The sequence below is a fragment of the Sceloporus undulatus genome, chromosome 3 (genome assembly GCF_019175285.1).
Source record: "Sceloporus undulatus isolate JIND9_A2432 ecotype Alabama chromosome 3, SceUnd_v1.1, whole genome shotgun sequence".
Classification (NCBI taxonomy): Eukaryota; Metazoa; Chordata; class Lepidosauria; order Squamata; family Phrynosomatidae; genus Sceloporus; species Sceloporus undulatus.
In genome coordinates this window covers 145,520,906-145,545,045 of record NC_056524.1, presented here as the reverse complement: position 1 = coordinate 145,545,045, position 24,140 = coordinate 145,520,906, and the positions used below count along the sequence as shown (strand labels likewise).

The 24,140-nt window shown below is 44.9% G+C and overlaps 1 protein-coding gene across 8 annotated transcripts in view; it reads left to right on the top strand.

Annotated features, from left to right (window-relative positions):
- The window catches only part of ERCC6 (ERCC excision repair 6, chromatin remodeling factor), a 131,578-nt gene extending 107,695 nt beyond the window's left edge, over window positions 1-23,883 (top strand). For 4 of the 8 annotated variants that reach the window (XM_042460842.1, XM_042460841.1, XM_042460844.1 and 1 more), the window contains 5 exons: window positions 3,657-3,802; window positions 3,888-4,526; window positions 18,518-18,710; window positions 19,879-19,957; window positions 21,898-23,883. In XM_042460842.1, the coding sequence (XP_042316776.1) occupies window positions 3,657-3,802; window positions 3,888-4,526; window positions 18,518-18,710; window positions 19,879-19,957; window positions 21,898-22,326 (1,486 nt within the window). In that variant the 3' untranslated portion in view covers window positions 22,327-23,883. Of the gene's footprint in view, window positions 1-3,656; window positions 3,803-3,887; window positions 4,830-8,034; window positions 8,250-18,517; window positions 18,711-19,878; window positions 19,958-21,897 lie in introns of those variants that run through there. The other 4 variants (XR_006103158.1, XR_006103159.1, XR_006103157.1 and 1 more) reach the window with 4 other exon arrangements.
- The last annotated feature ends 257 nt before the right edge of the window (window positions 23,884-24,140 follow it).

Sequence of the window (24,140 nt, the reverse complement as noted above, 5' to 3'; positions counted from 1 at the left end):
CAGAGACCACAGAGAAGGACAGATAGCATACCTGCAACTGTGGCTCTGAGTTGCAGAGACCACAGAGAAGGACAGATAGCATACCTGCAACTGTGGCTCTTCGTGTGATCATCTGTGAACTCACATAAACCCACCCATCTTTCTTCCAGGTTATGTTCTACTCTAGGTATGCAGTCTGTCCTTTGAAGTCATACTTTTGACTTCTCACTCAGAATGGCACCACAAGAGGTCTTTGATCCCCTCAGGCCAAGCCCACTTCAGTCTTGGGCTTCTACATTGTACCACCATCTGGAGTTGGGTATAAATATATACTGTGTTGAACAAATCCAAATGAGAAATCTCCCAGGATCAGGAGTTTCCCAGCAGACAATGAACACTAATCAAGCAGACACTAATCCTCAGTACACATGCAAATCACTCTTGCCTTCCCAGGTCACACAGTATATATTTATACCCAACCAGGCAAGCATTCTCTGAAGTTGCCAGCCACATATGCTGGCAAAACATCAGGAAGAAACTCTTCTAGAACATGGCCACATAGCCCGAAAAACCCACAAAAAACTATGGATGCCGGCCATGAAAGCCTTTGACTATCCCAGGACATATGCACCATAAGGACCCAAGGAATTCAGATATACCTTGACGATTGCTGCTGGTGTTAGAATCATAGAATCGAAGAGTTGGAAGAGACCACAAGGGCCATCCAGTCTAACCCCCTGCCATGCAGGAACTCTCATTCAAAGCATCCCTGACAGATGACCATCCAGCCTCTATTTAATGACTTCTAGGAAAGGAAACTCCACTACACTCCAAGGGATTGTGTTCCACTGTCGAGAAGCCCTTACTGTCAGGAAGTTCCTTCTAATGTTGAGGTGGAATCTCTTTTCCTGCAGTTTGCATCCATCACTCTGGATTCTAGGAGATGATGAATTTGATTTTTGTTTAACCTCGGTGCTCAGCCCATGCTATACAAAGACTACTCAGACATCTTCCACTTACCTGGCTCATCAGAACTTTGGCTTTCTCCAGCACTGGTTCCTTCAATGTTTCAATTCCCTACACAATTAGCAATCTATACACTTGACAGTCCCTCACTACTCTGGTGGATGAGATGCCACAACCTACTCTCCAGTATGCCATTCTAAATGCCAGATCTCTCCTGTATAGTAATGACAGATACTTCCATGACAGTCTGGGAGAGCACTGCAGAGGCATAATAGCTGAAGGGCATTGGTCAACCTGGAACTCAATTATACATATGAAAAACACTAGTATTGCTGGTTTATGATCAAAGCATTGCAGGTGTTCAAGAAGCACATTTGAGTAAGATCATTCCAGTTACAACAGACAGTACTACTGTCATCTTTCGGCCGTTGAGGGAGAGAGCAGGCCGGCCCAGCGTCATCAGGGGCTGGCCTGAAGACAGAGTGCCCTCCCTCCATAACTGTCATCTTTCGGCCGTTGAGGGAGAGAGCAGGCCGGCCCAGCGTCATCAGGGGCTGGCCTGAAGATACAGTGTATCTTAATTGTAGATTTTTCTTGTACTGTTATATAATTTTCTTGTACACCGCTATGATCTATTTGGAATAGCGGTTTATAAATAAAACATATTATTATTATTATTATTATCTGTTACCTATCTGGCATTGACCATATCGCAATGGTGTGTCAGATGCTAAATTCCATCCTGTCACAGTTTATTTTATAAACTGTCTTATATTAGCAGATTCACTCAGTTGGGCTCAGGTCTTTCAGCACAAGTGGGCTCTCTTGGATGAGACATTTCATCTTGTGACATATAGCGGGGGACACCTCTCCTGGATCTGTTCACCTCACCATACAATGCAAAATATCAACAACTCTGTTCCTGGGCAGGGAGAAGTTGTGGATTCATAGAGGACACTTTTTGCAAAAGAGGTTTTCCTTCTTTCCTGCTGGCAGTGAAGGTGGTGGTGGCAAACCCCCCTCTGAAGAAACTTGCCAAGAAAACCGCATGAGAGGCCTTAGGGCTGCCATAAATCAGATGTGACTTGAAGGCACACAACAACAATGTGAAGAAGGTAATGAAATTAGCCAAAGACATTGCCAGTTCAGCCATATTGGCTGAGGTAACCTTGGTTTGGTCCTCTACTACATCTGTCCTGGTGCTAGTGTATGACTCTTCCAATGAGGTCAGATCTCCTGTCGCACACTCAAGGCCATGTTCTCCAGTCAGATTTCAAGGTGCTTCACTTAACAGCTTGATAGATTCACTTCTTACAGTTTTGTCAGTTGTCAGTAAGTGTTCCTACAAATAGACAGTTCTGCTGTTTTGCAACATCTAAGTCAAAACCTACTTCCTTTGCTCAAGTGTCAACAGGCCTGTATTTTCTCCTACATCTTCAAGGAGGGCTTGCCATCTCCTCTTTGAAGGTTTACTTGGCTGTGATTGTGGTGTCATCATTGACTTCCAAATGACTACTCAGGGGCAAGATTAACTGCAAAGCTACTCAGCTCTAGAAAATTCCAAATGAAGTTTCTGTGCAAGTGCAAACATTTGTGAAGGTTGAGATGACCATTGGAAGAACCACAATTACAGAGAAGCAACCTGTTCTTTCCACTGCTCCAGAGACTCAAACACAGTGGGATTAAATTACCAGAAAATTACCATTAGAGAAAACAAGTTTATTGCAAGAGCTGATTCTCCATCATTAAAGATCTTGTAATAGTAGTTGGATGGGTATCTTTTAGGAATTCTTTAGTTGTATATTTCTTCATAGAATGGGGTTGAATTAAGTGGTTCATGTAGTCCTTTCCACTTTATGATTCTGTACTTTTGAAGAGAAATTTTATAAGCATGTCACATACATCCGACTGTCATAAAATGGTTTGACTGTGATATCTGAATCCAGCAAACATGTTGCAACATCTGGTTTGACATGGGAAACCTAAGGTTTAAGTCATGAAATCCACTGGATGACTAGGAGCAAACGGTTATTTATTAGCTTTATCTGCATCCCAGGTTTTACTGGAAGTTTAATGTGACCAAATATATATACATTTGGGGCCAGGGAATGTTCCTTTCTTGCTAAATGTTGGACAGAAGTGATTTGAGACTAATTGTACTTCCTGTTCAGTCCTTGTTACAGAAGCCTAAATCATGTAAGTCATCATTTGGCACCCTTTCTTGTTTTACAGTTGAAGTTATTGATTGAAAACTGCATGGAAGTCTGAATTAAGCTATACAAGTTGCTTTTATTTATATCAAAATTAATGATTCTGTCCCTACTGATACCAAAAATATTGTTTTTGATCTTGTGATTCTTAAACCTATCTCTACAAGTGGATTGCTCTTTTTTTGTTATGTAATACTTCAGTGCAAATATGACAGAAAAGCATAAATTTCATCTCAGATATCTTTGTAATCTCTTTTGTCCTCAGAAAATGACTCAGCCTTCATTATGGCTTGTAGTTTTGGATCTGTCTGACAACTTCATGTTGTTTGTAAAATCTTTTTTATCTTTTTATTTCTTGCTTTCCACCAGTTTTATTCTGGAATTTTGTCATTGTTCTTGAGGGTAACATTCATATCATTACATTTTTCTCTTGTGAAGCCTTGTATTTATTTCTTTGAACAGAGATCTACGTATTTTAACATAAAGTTCTGTTTTTTCCAGACAAATCTTCAAGCAGTTTCTAACAAACCGAGTGTTGAAAGATCCAAAGCAAAGGCGCTTTTTTAAATCCAATGACCTCTATGAACTCTTTACTTTGAGCAATCCAGATGGAACTCAGGAGACAGAAACTAGCGCTATTTTTGCAGGTATGTTGTAGGACAAGTTATGACAGCTTTACATCAGCATGAAGAACAAGAATAGCAAATGATTTTGTTATTTGATTCTTTTTAGGCACTGGTTCTGATGTTCCAAAGCCAAAGCAGCAGACAAAGTGGAAAGTTGCAGATCGCTTTGATGTATCTAAAAAACATTGTCATTTTGCAGAGACTACTTCATCCATATGTACCAACTTGTCAGATTCATTGTCAGCAAGACAGCATGTAAATTCATGTTCTGCAGAAATAAACTCATGTGAAATGATTGAAACAAACCCAGAAACATCCAGCAGGACATCTACTCTTCCAAAAGATGATATCAAGAGTACAGATTCATTCAGTATTGTAGAAGAGAAACTTTTAGAATCAGTCAAAGAATCAGGATCCAGAAGGAAGGGGGCATCTGAGAATGTGAGATTGATGAACTCAGATGAATCTAGTGTAAGCAGTGAAAGGCAGCATGAGAAGAAAAGGCATAGGAAGGAACAGGGTATTAATGAGCAGCTGAATAACAATTACAACAAGCATACTTCAAAAACAAAGCATCACAAGGCCATTTCAAGAAAACCTAAAAGTTCTCGAGATGCCAGGTTTGAAGGTGAGCGAATTCCTCACTTGGTGAAGCACAGAAAGTACAGAAAGGAAGACAATGTGGAAGAGAAAGATCTGAGGAAAAATGAAGATTATGTCTTAGAGAAACTTTTCAGAAAATCAGGTACCTTGTTTTTCCATTATTTCTTAAAAGCTAGAAAGCCTGGGATATGCTCTGAAAATCCATTGTAATATGCATAATTGGTGTCAGGCGATGTCTGACACTGAGACGCTAATTCAAAGTCTTCAGCCAGAATATGTGAATATATTTATTTTGCATTATTCATTTAGTTTTTCTGTAAATTTTGAAAAAAAAGGAAAAATAGAATTATCACAGAGAAAATAATGTCATCATGTCATACAAATTCAGAAACAGAGACCATGAAGAACAACATGGAGAAGTAAACACAAACATCAAATAAAAAAGGTACACAAATGCGCATATCATTCTATTCACCTGTATATATAATGTGTATGTGTGTGTATGAGGGGGTTATGTCTACCAATGTTTATAAGAAGATACGTTGCCTCAGTCCAACAAGGACAAAGGAAACAGACCATGCCTCTCAAAAATCCACCTCTGCTACTCGCCAGGAACCAGTTTTGTCTCAGACTGTACTGACCCAAGACCATGAATAAGGGCACTGACCAGGCCCATCCTTCTGCTTCAGTCATCTCTGGTTCTATTAGAGGTACTTCTGTGGATCAGGTTGTGCAGGCTATTATTATAGTGACTTCTACATCTGGTCCAGGATTGGATTTGGATTCCATGATTTCCCTATCAGGAAATCGCCACCTATTTTACTGGGTGCCATGGGCCTTTCTTCCCCATTTGATGATATCAAGGTGTCCACTAACCAAATATTAAGAATGGCAGTCTTTGGATCTACATATCCAGCAATAACTTCTGCAGAGTGTCCATTGTGTCCAGCCAGCGCTCCACCATATTCAGGTGCAGACTACAGTCTGCTGCCATGCCCATGCTTCCATATTAATACAGCTGAGTTGAAAGTCTTGTGCAACTCCATTTTATATCCCATCAACTTCAAAAAAGTTAGAGATTCTACATTGTTGACAACTCTGACATTCCTCCCCTTGGACAACATACAAAGCCCAATTCTATTATTGTCAATTTTGCCTGTTCACAAGCTTCCCTTTGCCTTCATTTGACACCAGCTGACAAAGAAGCCAAACAGCTGAATTCAAGGGGTAGAAAGTCTGGCACAGCACTGTCTTGAACGCAAAGATTTCCAGCTACCTACCCTGCATGGCTAGATGCAGTGATGTGGCTCAAGTGGTTAAGACACTGATTCTAATGATTGGAAGATCAGCAGGTTAGCAGTTCAAGGCCCAGATGAACTCCTGTTACTAGTCCCAGCTTCTGCCAGCCTTCGCCTAGCAGTTCGAAAGCATTCAAATGCAAGTAGATAGGTACCACTTCTCAGTGGGAAGGTAACAGCGTTTGGTGCAGTCATGCTGGTCACATGACCATTAGAGCAGTCCTTGCACAATTCTGGCTCTGTGGCTTGGAAATGAGCACCACCCCCTGTAGTTGGTTACGACTAGACATATCAAGGGACTACCTTTACCTTTACCTTTAGCCTGCATGAGAGCATATAACAAGCTTTTTTGGGGAAAGATGATGCTGTTCCTGAACAAATTAGATAATGAAGACCACAGAATGACTTTGCTTATGAATCTGCGTCTCACAAGTTAGTTAGCCACTAGATTGTACTGGTAAAGTGATGACCATTACAATAGCTCTTTGTTGACATGATTAGCTTTATTCCTCGGGACTCTCGAAACAGGCTTGTTCAGTAATAGAGGATTTACCATTGATGATGCAGGCCTCTTTAATTCCAAGACTAACACTAAATTGGAACACACACAAAGATGTGCTCCATGGTAAAAAGTATGGCTTTAATCGTCTAGTACAATCCAGCTCTAGATATGTTAACTTGGTACAAATACAGTGGTACCCCGGGTTATGAAATTAATTCGTTCCGCCGCCGCTTTCGTAACCCGAAATACTTCGCAAGCCGAAAAACCCATAGGCGCTAATGGGGAAAAGCCGCGATTTCGTGTGAAATAGCGCCGAAAAGCACCAAAAAATTTTTCGTAACCCGAAAAAACCTTCGTAACCCGGAACAGTTTTTTTAAATGGATTTTTTTCGTAACCCGGAAATTTCGTAAGGCGGCGCATTCGTATCCCGGGGTACCACTGTATAGCCAGACCTCCAAGTCTTACAGCCAGTCTAGGGCAAGATAACACTGCACTTTCCACAACCATCCTCCATTGCCCAGAAGCCCCCATCTTCTGGCCAGAAGATTAAATCCATGCATGTTATGAAAGGATCTGGGGATGGGTCCAAACACTGGCTTTGACTCCCTGTCAGATGACATCTCTTCTATTGCTTCTCCATCTCCACTACTATACCCTTCCTGGGAAGCAGAAGGCTTTGCTGTCACTGTACCACTAATGCCTACTTCTGTACTCCATGACTGGCTTAGACAGTACCATCATGCTTGGGTTGTTATCACCATGGATTTGTGGATGCTCAACTTCATAAAGAGGCTATGCCATCCAATTCAAGGTTTATCCTCCCACAGGCATTCTCCACCACACTTCTTGCAAAAAGAAGCTATCAAACCCATCCCTCACTACCAGATGTATTGCGGTTTATGCTGCCCTGAACTTGAAAGATGCCTACTTTCATATCCTGATCCAAGCCCCTCATCAATGTTTTCTTTGTTTGCAATATGAAAGAAAGCTTATAGGTTTCAGGTTTTGCTCTTGGGCCTCAGCATAGCTCCTCATGTCTTCACAAAAGTGATAGCAGTTGTGGACGCGTTTCTTCGGCAGCAAGGTTTCATCCTGCATCCTTATATACATTACTGGTTGATTATTGAATCCTTCAGATGACAGCTGCACCTAGACATCAGTTTGGTCCAGGATCATCTACTGGACTTAGGTCTTTGTTTCATCAAAGAGAAATCTCATCTCCAGCCTACACAGTGAATTAGATGTTGGTGCAATATTAGATTCAACAGCCCAAACTATCTTTCCTGCCAATCATTCTGACAAGTCAGTTCAGAGCTGCCTACAATACAGACAACTAAGGACCCAGCAGGTTCAGGTAACCTTTTCAAGTCCAGAGTAGCTAGTGTCACCCACATCAATGACCCAGAATGCTCAACTTCAGATATGACCTTTTCAGTCATGGTTCATCTCTGCCTTAAACCCACTTCAGGACTCGCCAAAGAAGTGGCTTACTATCCATGGTCTTTCCTTTGGTGGCTAGACCCATCCAAAGTACTGAGATTTTCAGTTCCTCAGCCACATGCTCTCGTCATAGTGGATGCATCAATCACAGTATGGAAAGTGCACTTGAATGACTTCACTGTACATGGTCAGTGGAGAAAACCCTTCACATCAATGCCTTGGAATGTCTAGCAGTAAAGAAGGTGTTTCACTTTAAGGGGTAAGATAGTACAGATACTGGCCATGGTCGTGTATTATCTGAAGAAATAAGGTGACACTCGATCCCAAACCCTCCCTCATCTCACAATCTAGTTTTGGGGCTGGTGCAACCAAGCAAGCATCTTGATTATTGTTTTTCATCTTCCTATAGAAGAAAACATCCTGGCAGACAAAAAATTGACCCTCAAATAGAAGCTCCATGCCGACATACTGAAGCCCATTTCCACCACTGGGCACCCCAAAACTGGACCTTTTTGCATCAGAACATGTTGATGCAAATGTGAGCATGCAGAATAAACTCGGAAGCTTGTGTGAAGATAAACAACGGCAAGCTGCTGGAGCATGCCAGGAAAACAACTGCTAGATGTAAGCACACCAAAGCCTGGCTTATCTCCGAAGAGGCACTTTGTTTATTTCTTGCAAAGACGCATGTGAGAACAATCACCAACACCATCCACCAATTACAAACCCCAACAAACTGTACAGACAGACATCTAGGCTTATATACACATTTGCCATGTGGCCACCTTGCCCAGCCCATTCCTGTACAAGTTCGTGTGCATCTTGGAATACTTTCCCCCTTGCAAAGATGACACAGTATATTTACATCTTGCTATGTGCTGTCTGGCACACACTGTGACCTTGGACATCACCTGCTGGTTTGAGTCCCAGCTGCAGCCAAATTCCAGGCTTCTGCAAAGTAAATGACTATTTCCAATATGTTACATCTGAACATTTTCATACCACTCTATACATTAACAGAACAGAATGCCCAATGCACAGAATACTGTTCAAGAACTTGTTGAGGGAGGTCACAAAGAGATGCTTTCCTGTTGAACTGGAGAGTCTTTCTCTGTATGTGTCCCCCCCCCCCAATTCACTGTATGTACCAGAGTTATTGCCAAGCTTCTTTGAGACAGGGCAGCTTGCATCCTAATTACTCTCTGATGGCCCAGACAGTTGTGGTTCTGTCCTCTCCTCCACCTATTTTGAGGGGAGTACACTCAACTTGCAAACAGCCAGATCGCCTCACTTTGTAAAATGGCCACATCAGACACCCTGACTTTGGCACTTTCCATCTGTTGGCTTGGAAAATCCTAACCTTGAGACCATGTCAAATAGAAACAAAGATGTTATCATAGCTGGTCATCAACCATCAATCAGATGGACTTACACCTACAAGTGAAAAAAGGTTTTGCAACCTCTGGGTGTTAACATTTTGGAGGTCACCAGTAGGTATGTTCTGGATTTCTTACAGTTCCTTTCCTCACAAGGTCAGTGCCTGTCCTCAATTTGGTATATCTACCTGCTATCTCTACACAGTATCTACTGACTGGGAAGCCTACTTGCTTTAGTGATTTCCCAGTCAAGAGATTTCTGAAGCACTACAAACATCTACCCTCCACTGTCAAGCCCTACACCAAGATGGAGTTTGGAACTGGTCCTAGACGAGTTTTGTGTGAAACCTCTTAAGCCAATGATAACTTGTGCTCTCCAGCTGCTATCATGGAAGACAGCCTTCTTAGTTGCCATTGTAACTGCAACATGAGTTGGTAAACTCTGTGCCCTGCAGGTAGGTGACCTGTACCAATGTTTCTATCCCAATAGAGTTATTCTCAGACTGGACATCATTTTCTTACCAAAGATGGTGTCTTTTTTTTTCATTTGAACCAGGACATTGTACAGTGGACCCTTGTTATACACTGGGGTTTGATTCCAAGATCCCCCGTGTATAACAAAATCCGTGTATGCTCAAGTCCCATTAAATATAATGTCATAGCAAAATGCTGTCCCTTTTTAAAAAATGGAAAATCAAGGTTTGATATTTGAAATTTATACTTTTTTTGAACATTTTCAAACCGTGGATGTTTGAATCCATATATAGAAATCCATGTATAAGAAGGGCTGACTGTACTCCCTTCCTTGTTCCATAATCACTCTTTGGACTTCGAGAAATATTGGCATTGTCTCAGTGTACAGAGGGCACTGCCTTCTACATCTATAGGATTGCACCTTTTTGAGCTTCCCCAAGACTGTTCATTTGCTATCCAGCATCAAAGAAAGGGCTGCTTATTTCCTCCCAGCATTTTGTGACGTGGGTAGTGTCAGCCATATATCTGGCATACGAACTGGCTCAAAAGGACCCACTGGCTTGGGTTCCAGCCCATTCAACAAGGTTGGTTGCTGTTTCATGTGCTTTCCTAACTGGTGGGCCATTGAGGACATTTGCTGTGCAGATACATGGCCCCAACCTATGAGTTTCATTTCACATTACAGAGTGGACTTGAAGTCTCAAGCCAATACTGAATGTTTCAAGATACTTTCAACTATGTACTGTTAGGTGGATATATATACTTTTGGCTATGTACCGTGTTGTTGAATGCCCTTGAATCCAAAATCTTTCATACTATATTTTACTGTTTCTAGGTTTCTTTCTTGCCTTGAAAACCTGTTTTGTTTTGTTTTCCGCTATCCTGTTGCATAAGTAGAGGGCAATTATGCTCTTGTTTTGTTCTACTGTTTATGGTTTTCAGTAAAAGTAGCTTGCTTACAATGACACACCCACCCCTTACTTCTTGTAGCTTGCTAGTCTCCCAATTGCGTGAGTCGTAGACCATGAACAGAAGGACAGATTGTAAACCTGTAATCATAGTTCTTCTTCGTGGTCTCTGCGAATCATACAAATGGGTTTCACTGCGCCTGCGCAGTGCTGCTCGGAACTACTGGAATCACTGGGCAAAGTTTACTTTGCAACATATAGAAACTTTTTGGCGGTAACTCCACCCACCCGTTATAAGGCCCCTGCCTTCCCGCTCTTTTCCCCAGTTCCTTTTTTCCGCCGCGCTAGCTGCTTCAGGGAACTTCGCTCGCTTTAGCTTGCATTTGGAATCACTTCTCATCTTGACCTCGGACTGTTTTTGACCACTCTTTGTCTCCCGCCCCTGGTAACTTCGGACTTTCGGACTGTTGACCTCGCTTTGGATTTTCCTCTGGCTCTGACGACTTCGGAAATGCCTGCTCCGTTCAAGAAATGCGACATTTGTGGGGGCAAGGTGCCCGTCCAAGACCCGCACTCCTCCTGCCTGTTGTGCCTCGGCCAGAACCATGACACCAAGGCCTGTCTGCTCTGCAGATCCCTCTCTTCTCAGGCCCGGAAAAACCGTGAGTCCCGGCTTACTTCGGCGATTGCCCTGGGCAAGGTGCAAGAGGGAGGTTCACGTTCGTCTTCCGTCCCGCCTTCCGCACCCCCTGCTTCATCTTCTCGGGCCAGTGTGTCCAGCGTGACATCCGCGAGGGCCGCCGTTTCCAGCGTGGTGTGTATCCCGGCCGGGACAATTCCTCCCACCACCTCCGATGTGGCCCATGGCTCGAAACCGCCCAGTGCCACCGACGAACCCTCCAAGCGCCCCCACAAGTCTTCGGGGACTGAGGGTACCGACCCGGCCTCCAAATCGACAAGGAGACCGGAGGGCTCCCATGCAAAGAAAGCTGCCGAGGCTGAGGTCCAACTCGCTTCGCCTTCGTCCTCCAGGGCATCCAAGGCATCTCGCCACGCTCCAAAGCCGAAGGAGCTGGCTGTGCTTTCGGGAGCGACCCATGTCCCATCATCTGACAGGGCAAGGTCTCCAAGACCCTCCTCATCAGGAGCGGCGGCTGTCCTCCTGGATCTTCCTGACAATCCATTCTTCCCATCGGAGGAGACCCCGAGGCCGGGAAAGAAAAGGCACCACGACAAGACGGGTCGTGACCCTGCCCCTAAAAAGTCCAAGCCGTCCAAGGATCAGCCCGGTACCGCCCCATCGAAGGCGAAGGACAAAAAGCGCTCTCCTTCCAAGAAGGCCCGCGCTTCCACTCCGGCAGCTCCCCGTGATCCAGAGTCTGCGCCCGAGGCACGGCTGACTCCGGTACCGGACACGCCACCACCTCAGCCCACCATGGACTTCGTCCACAGGACAGAAGACACCGCGCCTCCTCTCTCTCCGGAACAACAGTCGCCTCCCCACTCCGGGAACGACGACTACGAGGACCCGCCCCGTAGACAGCAGATACCAGACCTGTTCCTCGACACTCAGTCGGGCCGGTACTACATGTCGGTATCGGAGGACAGAGCAATCAGGGAGTTCACCAGACTGAACCCCCATCCAGCAGACCCTCAGCAGGGCACCTCGTCCAGATCGGTCCCGACCGTATCCGTGTACGAGAGGCCGCCATCCCCACCTCGCAGGCACTCACGCTCCTCGACTGACCTCATCCCGGCCCGACCGAGATCCCAGGTCAGAGTGGCAGATGTCCTTTCCTCGGACTTGGATTCCGATGACGAGCCTTTGCCTCCCTCCGAGGCACCATCGGATGAGGATGTCCTCTCGGTGTCGGCCTCACCTCAGAGGATGCACAATCCTGAGCCGTCTTCCCCATCGGACGACGTCCGTTCCTTCAGCGAACACGTCGTGAAGAGGGCGAGGGCTCTCGACATCGAGCTCGCTTTCCCGGACGACGACGCTCAGGATCCGGTGGAGCGTCGGGTGCACGGACGGGTGCCTACTCCACCTTGCCTCCCTCTGCTTCCGTCGCTTCAGACCATCATTAAGAGGTCTTGGGACTCCCCGGCCACCCTGTCTGCATCCTCCTGCAAGGTAGAGTCGCTCTACAGAGTCGCTCCGGCAAGTTGTCCCTGGTTGGCCGACCACCCCAGGCCGAACTCTGCCATCGTGGAGGGAGCCCAACACAGCTTCGTTCCGAAGCAGGCGACCTCCCCTGTCGACCGGGAGGCGAAAAAAGTGGATGGACTGGCCAAGAAGGCCTATTCGGCGGTGGCCCTTGCAGTCAAGGCCGTCAACTACACCGCCTGCATGGGGGCCTATATCCAGACCCTCATGGAACGGATCTCCCCCCTCATCCCGGACATTCCGGATGATGTCCAGAGACAGTTGGTCGAGGTCAGGGACGAGACCCACTCCATCGGAAGTTGGCTCATCACCACTTCCAGGAACATGGCTGACTGTGCGGGAAGGGCCATGTCTGCATCCATGGCACTCAGACGACACGCCTGGTTGAGGGCCTCGGACCTCAACCCTACCGTCAAGGCGGCCATCGAGGACATGCTGCTCGACGGGACCGGGCTCTTCCATGCCGAGACCGACGACCGCCTGAACAGGAAGTTCAGGATGAAGGCGGCGGCGAAGAAGCATGGCATGTCCTCTACACCTGCTTCTCCGTTCCGGAAGCGTCAGCGCCCGTGGCAGCCGCAAGGTCAGTCACAGGGGACCTTCTCCCGGGATCGGCAGTCCCAGCAACAGGGCTCCCAGAGACGCCGCTTTCCCTCGCAGTCTTCCTCCTCCTCTGGCCGTTGCAACTTCCCGCCTCGGTACCGCAAGTCCCGCCGGCAGGACACCGACCAGGGGAAGAAGAGAACCTGAAGGGACGCAGCGCACTTCGTCCCTCCTTCACCCCTCTTCTTCTTGGACATTTTGAGGCCCTTTGTTAACATCTGGGCCTCCATAACATCGGACTCGTGGGTTCTCAACATCGTCCGTAGGGGTTACGCCCTTGAGTTCCAAGAGCTCCCTCCAACTGGAGCCTTCATGTCCACTCCCCCCTCGGACACCCTTCTCGACGAAGTGCGCGCCTTGCTTGGTAAGGGGGCAATCTCCCCCCTACCGCCCGACCAATGTCCTCGAGCCTTTTTCTCCAGATACTTCACGGTACCGAAGGCGGATGGGGGCATCAGGCCCATCCTGGACTTGAGACAATTAAACTTATTCCTTGATTACCGTCGCTTTCGAATGGTAACCTTGGCTTCCATTCTGCCTCTGCTTCACCAGGGCCTGTGGTTTGCGGCCGTCGACCTGAAGGACGCCTACTTCCACATCGGGATTCGAGAGTCCCACCGGAGATTCCTCGCCTTCGCTGTCGGCTCCACCGCGTACCACTACAACGTGCTCCCCTTCGGCTTGGCCACGGCTCCAAGGGTCTTCACAAAGTGCATGGCACCGGTGGTGGCATACCTTCATCAAAAGGGCTTCATGGTCTTTCCCTACCTGGACGACTGGCTGTTAGCAGCCGAATCCCAACACGAGCTGCAGGAGGCAGTCTCCTTCGCCTTGCACCTCTTGGACTCCCTCGGACTGGTCGTCAACAGGGAAAAGTCCCACTTCACACCGACCAGGCAGGTCAAGTTCATCGGGGCCGTCCTCGACTTCGAAAGTTGCTCAGCCTTCCTCCCTCCGGACCGGTTTCAGGCCCTGACAACGTCCCTCAGGCCGTGCATCTCCCACAGAAGGGTGAGAGCCAGAGACGTCCAAGTCGCCCTAGGCCACATGGCATCGACGACATTCGTCACCCCCTGGGCAAGACTTCGTCTTCGGCCTCTCCAATCCTGGTTCCTTTCGGTCTTCTCTCCGGTGGAAGACCCCCCGTCCAAGTGGCTCACGGTACCGAGACCGATAGCCGCCTCCCTCAGATGGTGGTTGGACCGCCGCAACGTCTGCACCGGGATGCCCTTTCATCAGCCCCAGGCACAACTGACTCTGACAACCGATGCATCCCTGGAGGGATGGGGAGCTCACCTGCTCGTCTTGGTCATCAAAGACAGGTGGTCCGCACAAGACAAGCTCCTCCACATCAACGCTCTGGAGATGCTGGCAGTGGAAAAGGCATTGAGGGCATTCGAGTTCGCTGTCACAGGAAAGGTGGTCCTCCTGAGGACGGACAATACCACCGTGATGTATTACATCAACAAGCAAGGTGGTACCAGGTCCAGGACCCTGCTCGACCTCACGCTCTGCATCTGGGACTGGTGCATCCAGAGACGCGTCCTCCTCCAGGCGATTCATCTTCCCGGGGAGGACAACGAGTTGGCAGACCGCCTCAGCAGATCTCCATCGGTGTGCCACGAGTGGAGGCTCCATCCCGAGACGGTCAGCGACCTCTTCGACCAGTGGGGAACCCCCCGGATCGACCTCTTCGCGACCAGGTGGAACAGCCACTGTCCCCAGTTCTGCTCCAGGAAGCGAATGGACGGATCCCTCGGAGACGCGTTCGCCTTCCTCTGGACGGGGGAGCTTCTCTACGCCTTCCCTCCGTTCCCTCTCATCATCATGGTGGTGTCCAAGATGACAGTGGACCACTCGCATGCGATCCTGATCACCCCGTGGTGGCCGAGACAGCCCTGGCTTGCATCCCTTCTTCACCTCTCCAGGAGATGCTTCCTCCGTCTCGACCCTCGTCCGGACCTGCTGTCGATCCAGGACGGACGGATTCTCCACCCGGACATCGAGAGCCTGCCGCTGGTAGCCTGGAGGATACAGCCTTGACTGCCCTGCCGGAGGCAGTATGGACGGTGATCCTGGCTGCAAAGAAACCTTCCACCCAGCGGTCCTACGCCCTGAAATGGAGGAGGTTTAGCCTCTTCCTTGACCAAAAGGGCTTGTCTCCTGCTCAGGTTTCCACTCCAGTGGTTCTGGAGTTTTTGATGGCACTCTTGGATGAGGGGCTGTCCCTCACATCCATCAAATGCTACCATTTGTGCCAAATACCAGTTTGGGGGGAGGATTTCTTTCTTCAAGGATCCTTTAGTGAAGGGGTTCCTTAAGGGATGTGCCAACCTGTATCCTCCTGTGTCGGTACCTGCACCGGCTTGGAGTTTGGAGACGGTACTGTCCGCCCTCTAATCCAAGCCCTTTGAGCCGATGGCCACAGCGGACTTGAGACTATTGACTTGGAAAACCGCTTTTCTTGTGGCCATCTCCTCTGCCCACCGTGCAGGCGAACTCTGTGCCTTACGGAGGGACCAGCCATTCCTGAGGTTCCACAAGGACAAGGTGGTCCTCCGGACAGACATTACTTTCTTGCCGAAGGTAGTGTCTGCTTTTCACATGTGCCAAGACATTGTGTTACCCACTCTCGCATCCAACCCGACGTCGGATGCGGAGCGACGCCTGCACTCTCTTGATGTCAGGAGAGCACTGGTGTTTTATTTGGACAGAACTGCTGCCTCCAGTCGGTCCAAGAGACTTTTCCAATGCTACTCGGAACCGAAAAAAGGGTTGCCTGTGTCTGCGCAGAGGTTTTCCAAATGGGTGGCTGGTACCATCCACCTCTGCTATGAACTGTTGGGCAAACCTCTCCCTGGCAGGGTTCGGTCTCATTCCACAAGGTCAATGGCAGCATCCTCTGCATTCCTGTCGGGGATTCCCTTGGAGGATGTCTGCAAGGCTGCTGTCTGGTCCCAACCTCTAACCTTTATCAAGCATTATAGGTTGGACACCAGGGCCATCCGAGACGCAGCTTTCGGGAGGACTGTGTTGGTTTCAGGGTTGCATTGATTGCACTACTTTTGTAGTTTGTGTTTCAGTACTTATGTACATATACCACTGTTTACATTCTGTTGAATGTTGATCTGTACATTTCTATGGGACCGGTCTTGCATGACCCCTGTTCCCTTCTCAGGTTTAGCAGTGTTATTGCTATGTTTGCCTTTTGCATGAACAAAAAAGACTGACCCTTTTTATGGTTCAAGGTGTTTATTACTGTAATAAATATGCCTTTGGATTAACCATAGCTTTGGTTTCAGGACACTCCCTCCGCCGCATACCTAAGCTTGTCAGTCTAAACCCATTTGTATGATTCGCAGAGACCACGAAGAAGAAGGACAGGTTGCTTACCTGTAACGGTATTTCTTCGAGTGGTCATCTGCGAATACATACAAATCCCACCCGTCCGTCCCCTCAGTGTCCTGCTCTCATTGGCTCTTTCCATCGCCTGCTTGGCGGAAAAATTGCGGAACTGGGGAAAAGAGTGGGAAGGCAGGGGCCTTATAACGGGTGGGCGGAGTTACCGCCAAAAAGTTTCTATATGTTGCAAAGTAAACTTTGCCCACTGATTCCAGTAGGTTCCGAGCAGCACTGCGCAGGCGCAGTGAAACCCATTTGTATGTATTCGCAGATGACCACTCGAAGAAATACCGTTACAGGTAAGCAACCTGTCCTTCTTTGAGATGTCATCTATAAACTCACACAACTCTGCCCATCGTTCCATCATCACATCCAATGGAACTGGCCATTTTGGCAGGCAAACCCTTATATAGGGTGGCTAGTGATAGGTGTGACTACTGCCAAAACACTTTAGAATGCTATAGAAGATTGCAACAGATGCAATGGGCAGGCACAGGATAACTCATTTGTGTGAATTTGCTGAACTACAGTTACAGATAGGCAACTTGTCCTTACTTCACTTTTCTATCTACATAAACCTGTTACACAAATAGTAGAGAACCTTTGTCCCTTCAAAATATTTAACCCAAAACTCCCTTAGTCTAATAGTGTTGACCATAATGTGTGCAGCTCTTAGTAGTTTAAGACAAAAATGTCAGGAGAGATAAAGGCTCCTCATCCCAACTCTGGCAAATAGTGCCACTAATCAGATTGAAGACATGGTGTGGAAAAGGAGCAGGGAGATTAATCCACTCTCAACTGACACTCCCAGACTTTGTGGGATTTTGTTGAACTCTCTTATTGTGTCCAGACCTCCATCAATGCAAACTCCTAATTGCTTCCCTCTCCATGCAGTTTCCAGTACATGTTTAAAAGCATGGGGAACAAAATAGAGCCATGAGAGCAAAGACCATTGCTATAAAGGCAGTAATCCCATACTATGTTGTTTTTGGATGTGGCAAAAGCCTTTGATTGAGTAAAGTGGAATTTTCTAAAACAAAATCCAATCTACTGAAAACTAGTCAGACATATGACTGGAATATAAAATATCTAGGCATAATTTTTGATTGTATTACAATAAATATTGCTTTGTCAGTGTTTGGAATACAGATCTAAAACACAAAATCTGAAAGTGAACCTTAATTCAGATCCAAATTACAACCCCTTAAAGTGCAGAAGAAGAAAGCTACATGGAAAATAGGCTATAATTCTTTGCTAGGGTTTCAGCCATGAAAATGACCATAATCTTCAAATTATTACTTTTATTCCTCTGTTTCCATTTCTTTTGGTGTTTAGGGAAATCAAAAATGAACATGATTGTGGGCATAATTATAAAACTTCAGTTATGACGAACCTTAATAAGGGCCAGGTTTATATGTTTGCTACCCATTTAGATCTCCACAACATAAGGTCAATTCCTGAAAAGAGATGTATATTTGATAATTTCAGAATTTTAGTGGAGCTGAATCCATAATTTCAGAAATCATACTGCTCAAAAGAGTGTATAGCCCCCAACTTCTGCAGATGAAGCGTGAGCAATCTAAGGTGCACTTCAGTCCAATTGTCCCCAGTGATGGTGTGGCTGCATGCCCATACTGCCGTTGTGGACATTGCAGGCTTGCCATCCTCAGATGCTGAAGACTGCAGATGGCAAGTTCACAGATACTGAGGTTCCACTGTACTATGAATTATGGACAAGATACTTAAAATTGCTGATAGCTGCAGAAATAATGTTTATTGGAAAAGATCTTTCACACCCCTCGAGTGGAAAATCCTTAGATGCTGCTGAGATGAATGAACTGAGAAAATCTGTAGGAGTAAACAGAATGCACGTGTAGTTTTCACAACAGATGTTATTTTAGATTTTAAAAAACAAGATGTATTTCTCCTTCCTGCCCACCAATCCTTATACTATCCCACCAGGAATTCACAGTGTAATGAAACATGATGTCATTATGGAATCCTCCAGTCCAGATTATGTGCTAGTGGAAGCAGAAGCCAGTCGGGTCGCTCAAGATGCCCTTAAAGCCTTAAGGATCTCTCGACAGCGATACCAAGGAGTTGCTTCCTGTGTTCCTACATCGACTGGGCCTACTGGCCTGCCTGGCTCAACAAGGTAAAGTCTATGATTTTATTTATTTTTTGCCTGATTCATGAGTTCAGATATTTAAGTTATATCATATCTAGAGAGGAAAAAGATAAAATGGCCACATTAGTTTCAGATCAACACTTTTACTATGCAGCTACCACACTTCTAACTTTATGATCTCCCACAGAGCAACATTCAACTTTAGCCAATGTCTTATGTGGAAAACCTATAGACTTCACTGATTCTCTCCTGAATTCCTGCAGGAGATAATGAGCAGGTTCTCTGGCCCTCCTCGGTTATTTTTATTTCTGATATATAGGCAGTTCTAAAACTCAGGCCAAATAGCATTTCACATTTATCTTCACAGGCCTATAACCATTTAATAAATTTAATAAATACAAAACAAGGTTTGAGAAACTGATCTTCCTAATATGATTATTGCCCAGGATTAAGTCCAACATTGTACACCTCTGCTATTCAAGAAATAGGGGCATTTTGGGAGCCTTTTGATAGAATCTTCAGCCACAGTAGTTCTATTAGGCTCTAAACTGAACTGAAACCCTTAGTGCTGGGCTGAGCCTTCTCACAAAATAAAAACAAGTTAGTCATAAAGGTGTAGTCACATTCCTTTTTTCTCCCCCTCCATTCCTCCTTCCCCCTAAACCATAATTGCTGCATAAGAGGTGGAGGCAGCTGGGGAGGGAAGGGATAACTATCCATGTGCACTGTACCATTTCCTTGAATTACTGACACTGTCTTGCTGTTAGTTCTAGGTATACAAGGGGATCTTGTAGCACCTTTGAGACTAACTGAAAGAAAGAAATTGGTAGTATGAGCTTTCATAGACTTAAGCCTCCTTCTTCAGTTAAAAAAATCTCATACACAAATGGGACCTTTTAAAAGCCTAATTGCTGCACCAGATTGTATGTGAATTGAAGTGGGGAGAAAGATAGAGAGAGAAGGAGACATAAAGGGAGAGGAGGGAGAGAAGGAAGGGAGACAGATACAATAGGTAAGGGTTCAATAACAGTATAAATGGGAGGGGTGGATATGTCTATAAGCCAAATTAAAGTGTGGCTTTAGCTCTGTCCTTTTTACAGCTCTTACAGTCAAAAAAGTTTCCCAGCTATGGATTGATGTCTTGGTATAATTTTGAGAAGAATGTGTTTCTCATTCTGTTGGTTTTTTCCCCCAGAAGAAAGTTTGGACAGAAGAGGAACCCAAATTTGATGATGCCATCTACATCTTCTTCATCTACAGGAAAGACATGCAAGGTAAAACACAACAATATTATAGCAAAAAACATTCCACTTGGTTCTAAATTTGAAAGGTTCAAACCGATGATTGTTTTGTTAACTCCTTGGTCTGTCACTATAACACAACTATCATTGCAAATAAAGAAGTGGGTCTGAGATGGAGTTCTGTCTTCGGGTCCAATAAAAGTTGATTGCACAAGTAGAAAGCCTACTGTATATACTCGACTATAAGTCGATCTCACATATAAGTTGAGGTGAAGTTTTGGGGCCAAAATTATGGTGGCAAAAGGGGAAGCAGGGCTGGAAAAACTGAGAATCCACCAACTGGAACACCAGGATGTTCACTGGAGGAGATGGAGCCTTAACCTCAATAACGAGGGCTCTGGACATGAGTAGAACAAAATCAGAGAACAACCAAGGCTTTATAGGGGTGGCCGGAGCTACCGCCAAAAAGTTTCTAAATGTTGTAAAGTGTACTTTGCCCAGTGATTCCAGAAGTTTCCGAATGGTACCACACAGGCACAGTAAAACCCATTTGTATGTATTCGCAGATGACCACTCGAAGAAATACCATTACAGGTAAGCAACCTGTCCTTCTTTGAGTGGTCATCTGCGAATACATACAAATCCCGCCTGTCCTCCCCTCAGTGTTCTGCTCCACATTGGCTCATTCCTATGTCGCTTAGGTGGCGTAAAATTCGGAACTGGGGAAAGAGCAGGAAGTCAAGGGACTTATAAGGGATGGGCAGAGTTACTGTCAAAAAGTTGCAAAGTTAAACATGCCCAGTGATTCCAGAAGTTTCCGAGCAGCAGTGCGCAGGCGCAGTACAACCCATTTGTATGTATTCACAGATGGCCACTCGAAAAAATACCATTATAGGTGAGCAACCTGTCCTTATTTCAACATGCTAGATTTGATTTGTAAAATATCACTGTTATGTTTCCCTTTCATTCTAAAACCTGTATATGGGTGGGACCCAAGGTTCTTGAAGCATTTTAAGAAAATGTATTTTATTGAAAAATATATATACTGTCTGTCACTCAGACAGTGTATATAAAAGAAGGTGCTTGATTTTTTTAAAAAAACACATCAGAACTGTTGTTTTCAAAATTGTGTAATATTGTTCTTTTCTGTTAGTATATCATGCAGGTTATTGAATTTTTCTGCTAGTTAAAATTAATACTACGAAATCAATGTGAAGAAGGGCTTCACTGGAATTGCTGGTGCAGGGGTTTTTGTATTTATTAATCCACATTGCAGATGCACATTCCACTTGTATTTTGTACAATATGTTCATTTATAAAATGTGGTACTTTGCAATAACTGAAGTGTGTGAACTGGTACATAAAATGCTGCGCCAGACTTTCCTTGGAAAACATCTGCAGTGAGATGTGTCAAGGTCCTCATTAGGTAAACCACAGGTTCTTCAGTAGCTATTTTGGAAATGTACTTTTTTCTGGATTTTTGAATTGTTTGGTAGATGGATAGAATAAACTGCTCATGGTGTAATGGTTTGAGCATTGGACTACAGCTCTGGGGACCAGGTTCAAATCACCATTTGGCCATGGAAACTCACTGAGTGACCTTGGGCAAGTCTAACTCTTAGCCTTAAAAGAAGGCTAAGGCAAATTCCCTCTGAACAAATCTTGCCCTAACAAAACCATGATAGCCTTAAGATCTTTCCCTTTTATGTTGGAAATGACTTGAAGGCATGCAGCAACAAAGTTTGGTGTCAGCTAGATTTTCACTGGGTAGTTATCAGTCTTTCTCCAGGATGTTTTGGATAGCAACTGCCATCATCACTGACCAAGCTCATGAGGGTTGTAGTCAAAACCAAGGAATTGTTTCAGGGTGGTAAAGACTACTGTATTTCATTAACACTATGACATCCAGGATGAGGCACAGTTGAATTCTAGGCTCTGAGACGTTTCCATTTCTTTTCCATTTCTTCTTGCAGGACACTAAAAGAGAGAGAGGCGAAGATAAAAATGTTTCTACTTCTCACTTCAGTGGTAGACTGGAAGCAGAAGAGTCCTCTTCATGTACCCTGGATTCATCCTCTTTGCTGGCCAAAATGAGAGAAAGAAATCATCTGCTGGTGCCTCACAGAACAGATGCTCAAACTGACGGGAGGGATCAGCAGATAGTGTCGGCACTCTCTGTAGCAACAGAGCATGAAGAGTTGCTTATGGATGTCAAAACCTTCATAGCTTTCCGGGCTCATGTCCCAGGTCAAGCTAGCACTAGGGAAATATTGCAGGAGTATGAATCAAAGCTGAGTATAGAACAGTCTTGTGTCTTTCGAGAACTCCTGAGAAACATCTGCACTTTTCATAGACATTCAAGTGGAGAAGGACTCTGGAAAATAAAACCAGAGTTTTCCTGACAGCTTCTTTGGGCTATGTAGTTTCAGCCCAACAATACTGAATTTGTAGTCCTCTCTTAAAGTGATATTTCAGTTAGACTTTTCACCTGTACACTGTTTAATGTAAACTATGTCATCTACATTACTACACAGCTACATAAAACAAGTGGACTTTTCCTTGTTTAAAAGGCTGTGATTCAGAATTGATTTTTGTTCATGTTTTGTTCAACAAAATAGAGGAAAATGTATACTTTTTTTAGTATGGATACATAAGATTTTAACTGGAAATCAAATAGTTAATTATAGTACATAACAATTATTAGATATATTGTGTATTTTTGGGAGGTATGCAAGCAATTCTGACCTGGAAAAAATTAACTGAAAGATTCAGAAACAAGAGTCAAACAAGGTATTAGAAAATGTGATGAGGTAGAATTTGTGTCTGTTTCATCACTCTGGGCTCACCCATTGGAATGAATATATTCTTTTATGCTTAGGCATGCTACAAACACATGAGAATGTCAAACCTGCTCTTTTTCCTTATGGTACTGTGCTGTAATGTCCAATTACCTGAAAAGCCTGGCTGGAGAGAGAGGTAAACCTCCCCTCCTTATAATCTCTCCTCCTACGCCTCATATTATTCAGTTGATTACAGAAGACTGCCAAGAAATATCAGATACTTTGTGCTATATTTCAAAGAATTGGCAAAATCACCTTGAGTGTTCCTTGGCTAAGAAAACTGAAATTCATAGGATTGCAGTATGTTACAGATGAGTTTAAGGCACATACACACAGCAATTTTAAAAATGAGTACAGTGCTGGCAAGTTTAGTAGAAGAGAGGTAAATGCCAAAACAAAAGACAAGGGTATGATAAAGGAGAGGAGCTGTTCAGGGTGACAGAGACAACAAAGAGTAGTGGCATGAAGGACATGCCAGTAGGGGGAAGGTTGCATTAAGGTTGGACCTGGACAGAAATAACAATATATCACTGGATGATTTAAGTACTCAGGGGTACAAGATCTTATTCTCACAGAAAGTCAACCAACAGGTATTTTCCCTCACTAACTCCAAGAGCAGAGTAAGTGGAGATTGTATACAAAGAGATACAATAGTTCATCTGCAAATTGAGGCTATAGAACAGATTTCTCAAGTCAAGAGGTTCAAGAGTTTCAGTCTTTTTCACAGAGCTTAAAAGCAATGGTCATACCACTCTGTGTTGGATTTAAAATTATTCAGCAACTTCATAAAGAATGAGAGGTTCAAGATGTAAACCTTGCAGACCATCAGAGAATTTGTAAAAGAGTGATTGGATGTTTTCACCTGATTTAAAGGAAGCATATTTGCTTGTACCTATGGCCCTCAAATTGCAGGAAATACCTTTGTTTCCAATACAGAGACAACCTTTTTCAGGTCAAGGCTCTTCTGTTTGGTCTAGCCTCACCTCCCAGAGTCTTCTCCAAGGTGTTGGTTCCAATAATAGCTCATCTCAGGAAGGAAGGGAGCAAGGATGTAATCAAAGGAAATGTATACAGGACATTGCAAATATTACAAAAACATGGGTTTGTAATAAACTTTGAGAAAAATCACTTAGAGCCAGTCACATCTCTTACTCATGTGGGTATATTGATAGACACCAAGAAAGAATGCCTATTCGTGTCCCAGAACAGGAGGTTAAAATAAGAGAAAAACATCATATGAAAATTAGATTTGAGAAGATAATTCTTGGGCAAGAATTCAAGAACCTCAATTTTGACAATTCAACTGATTCCATGAGAAAGATTTCATATTTCAAAACTGCAGCAATTACTCATACCATACCATATGGTGAAAGTGA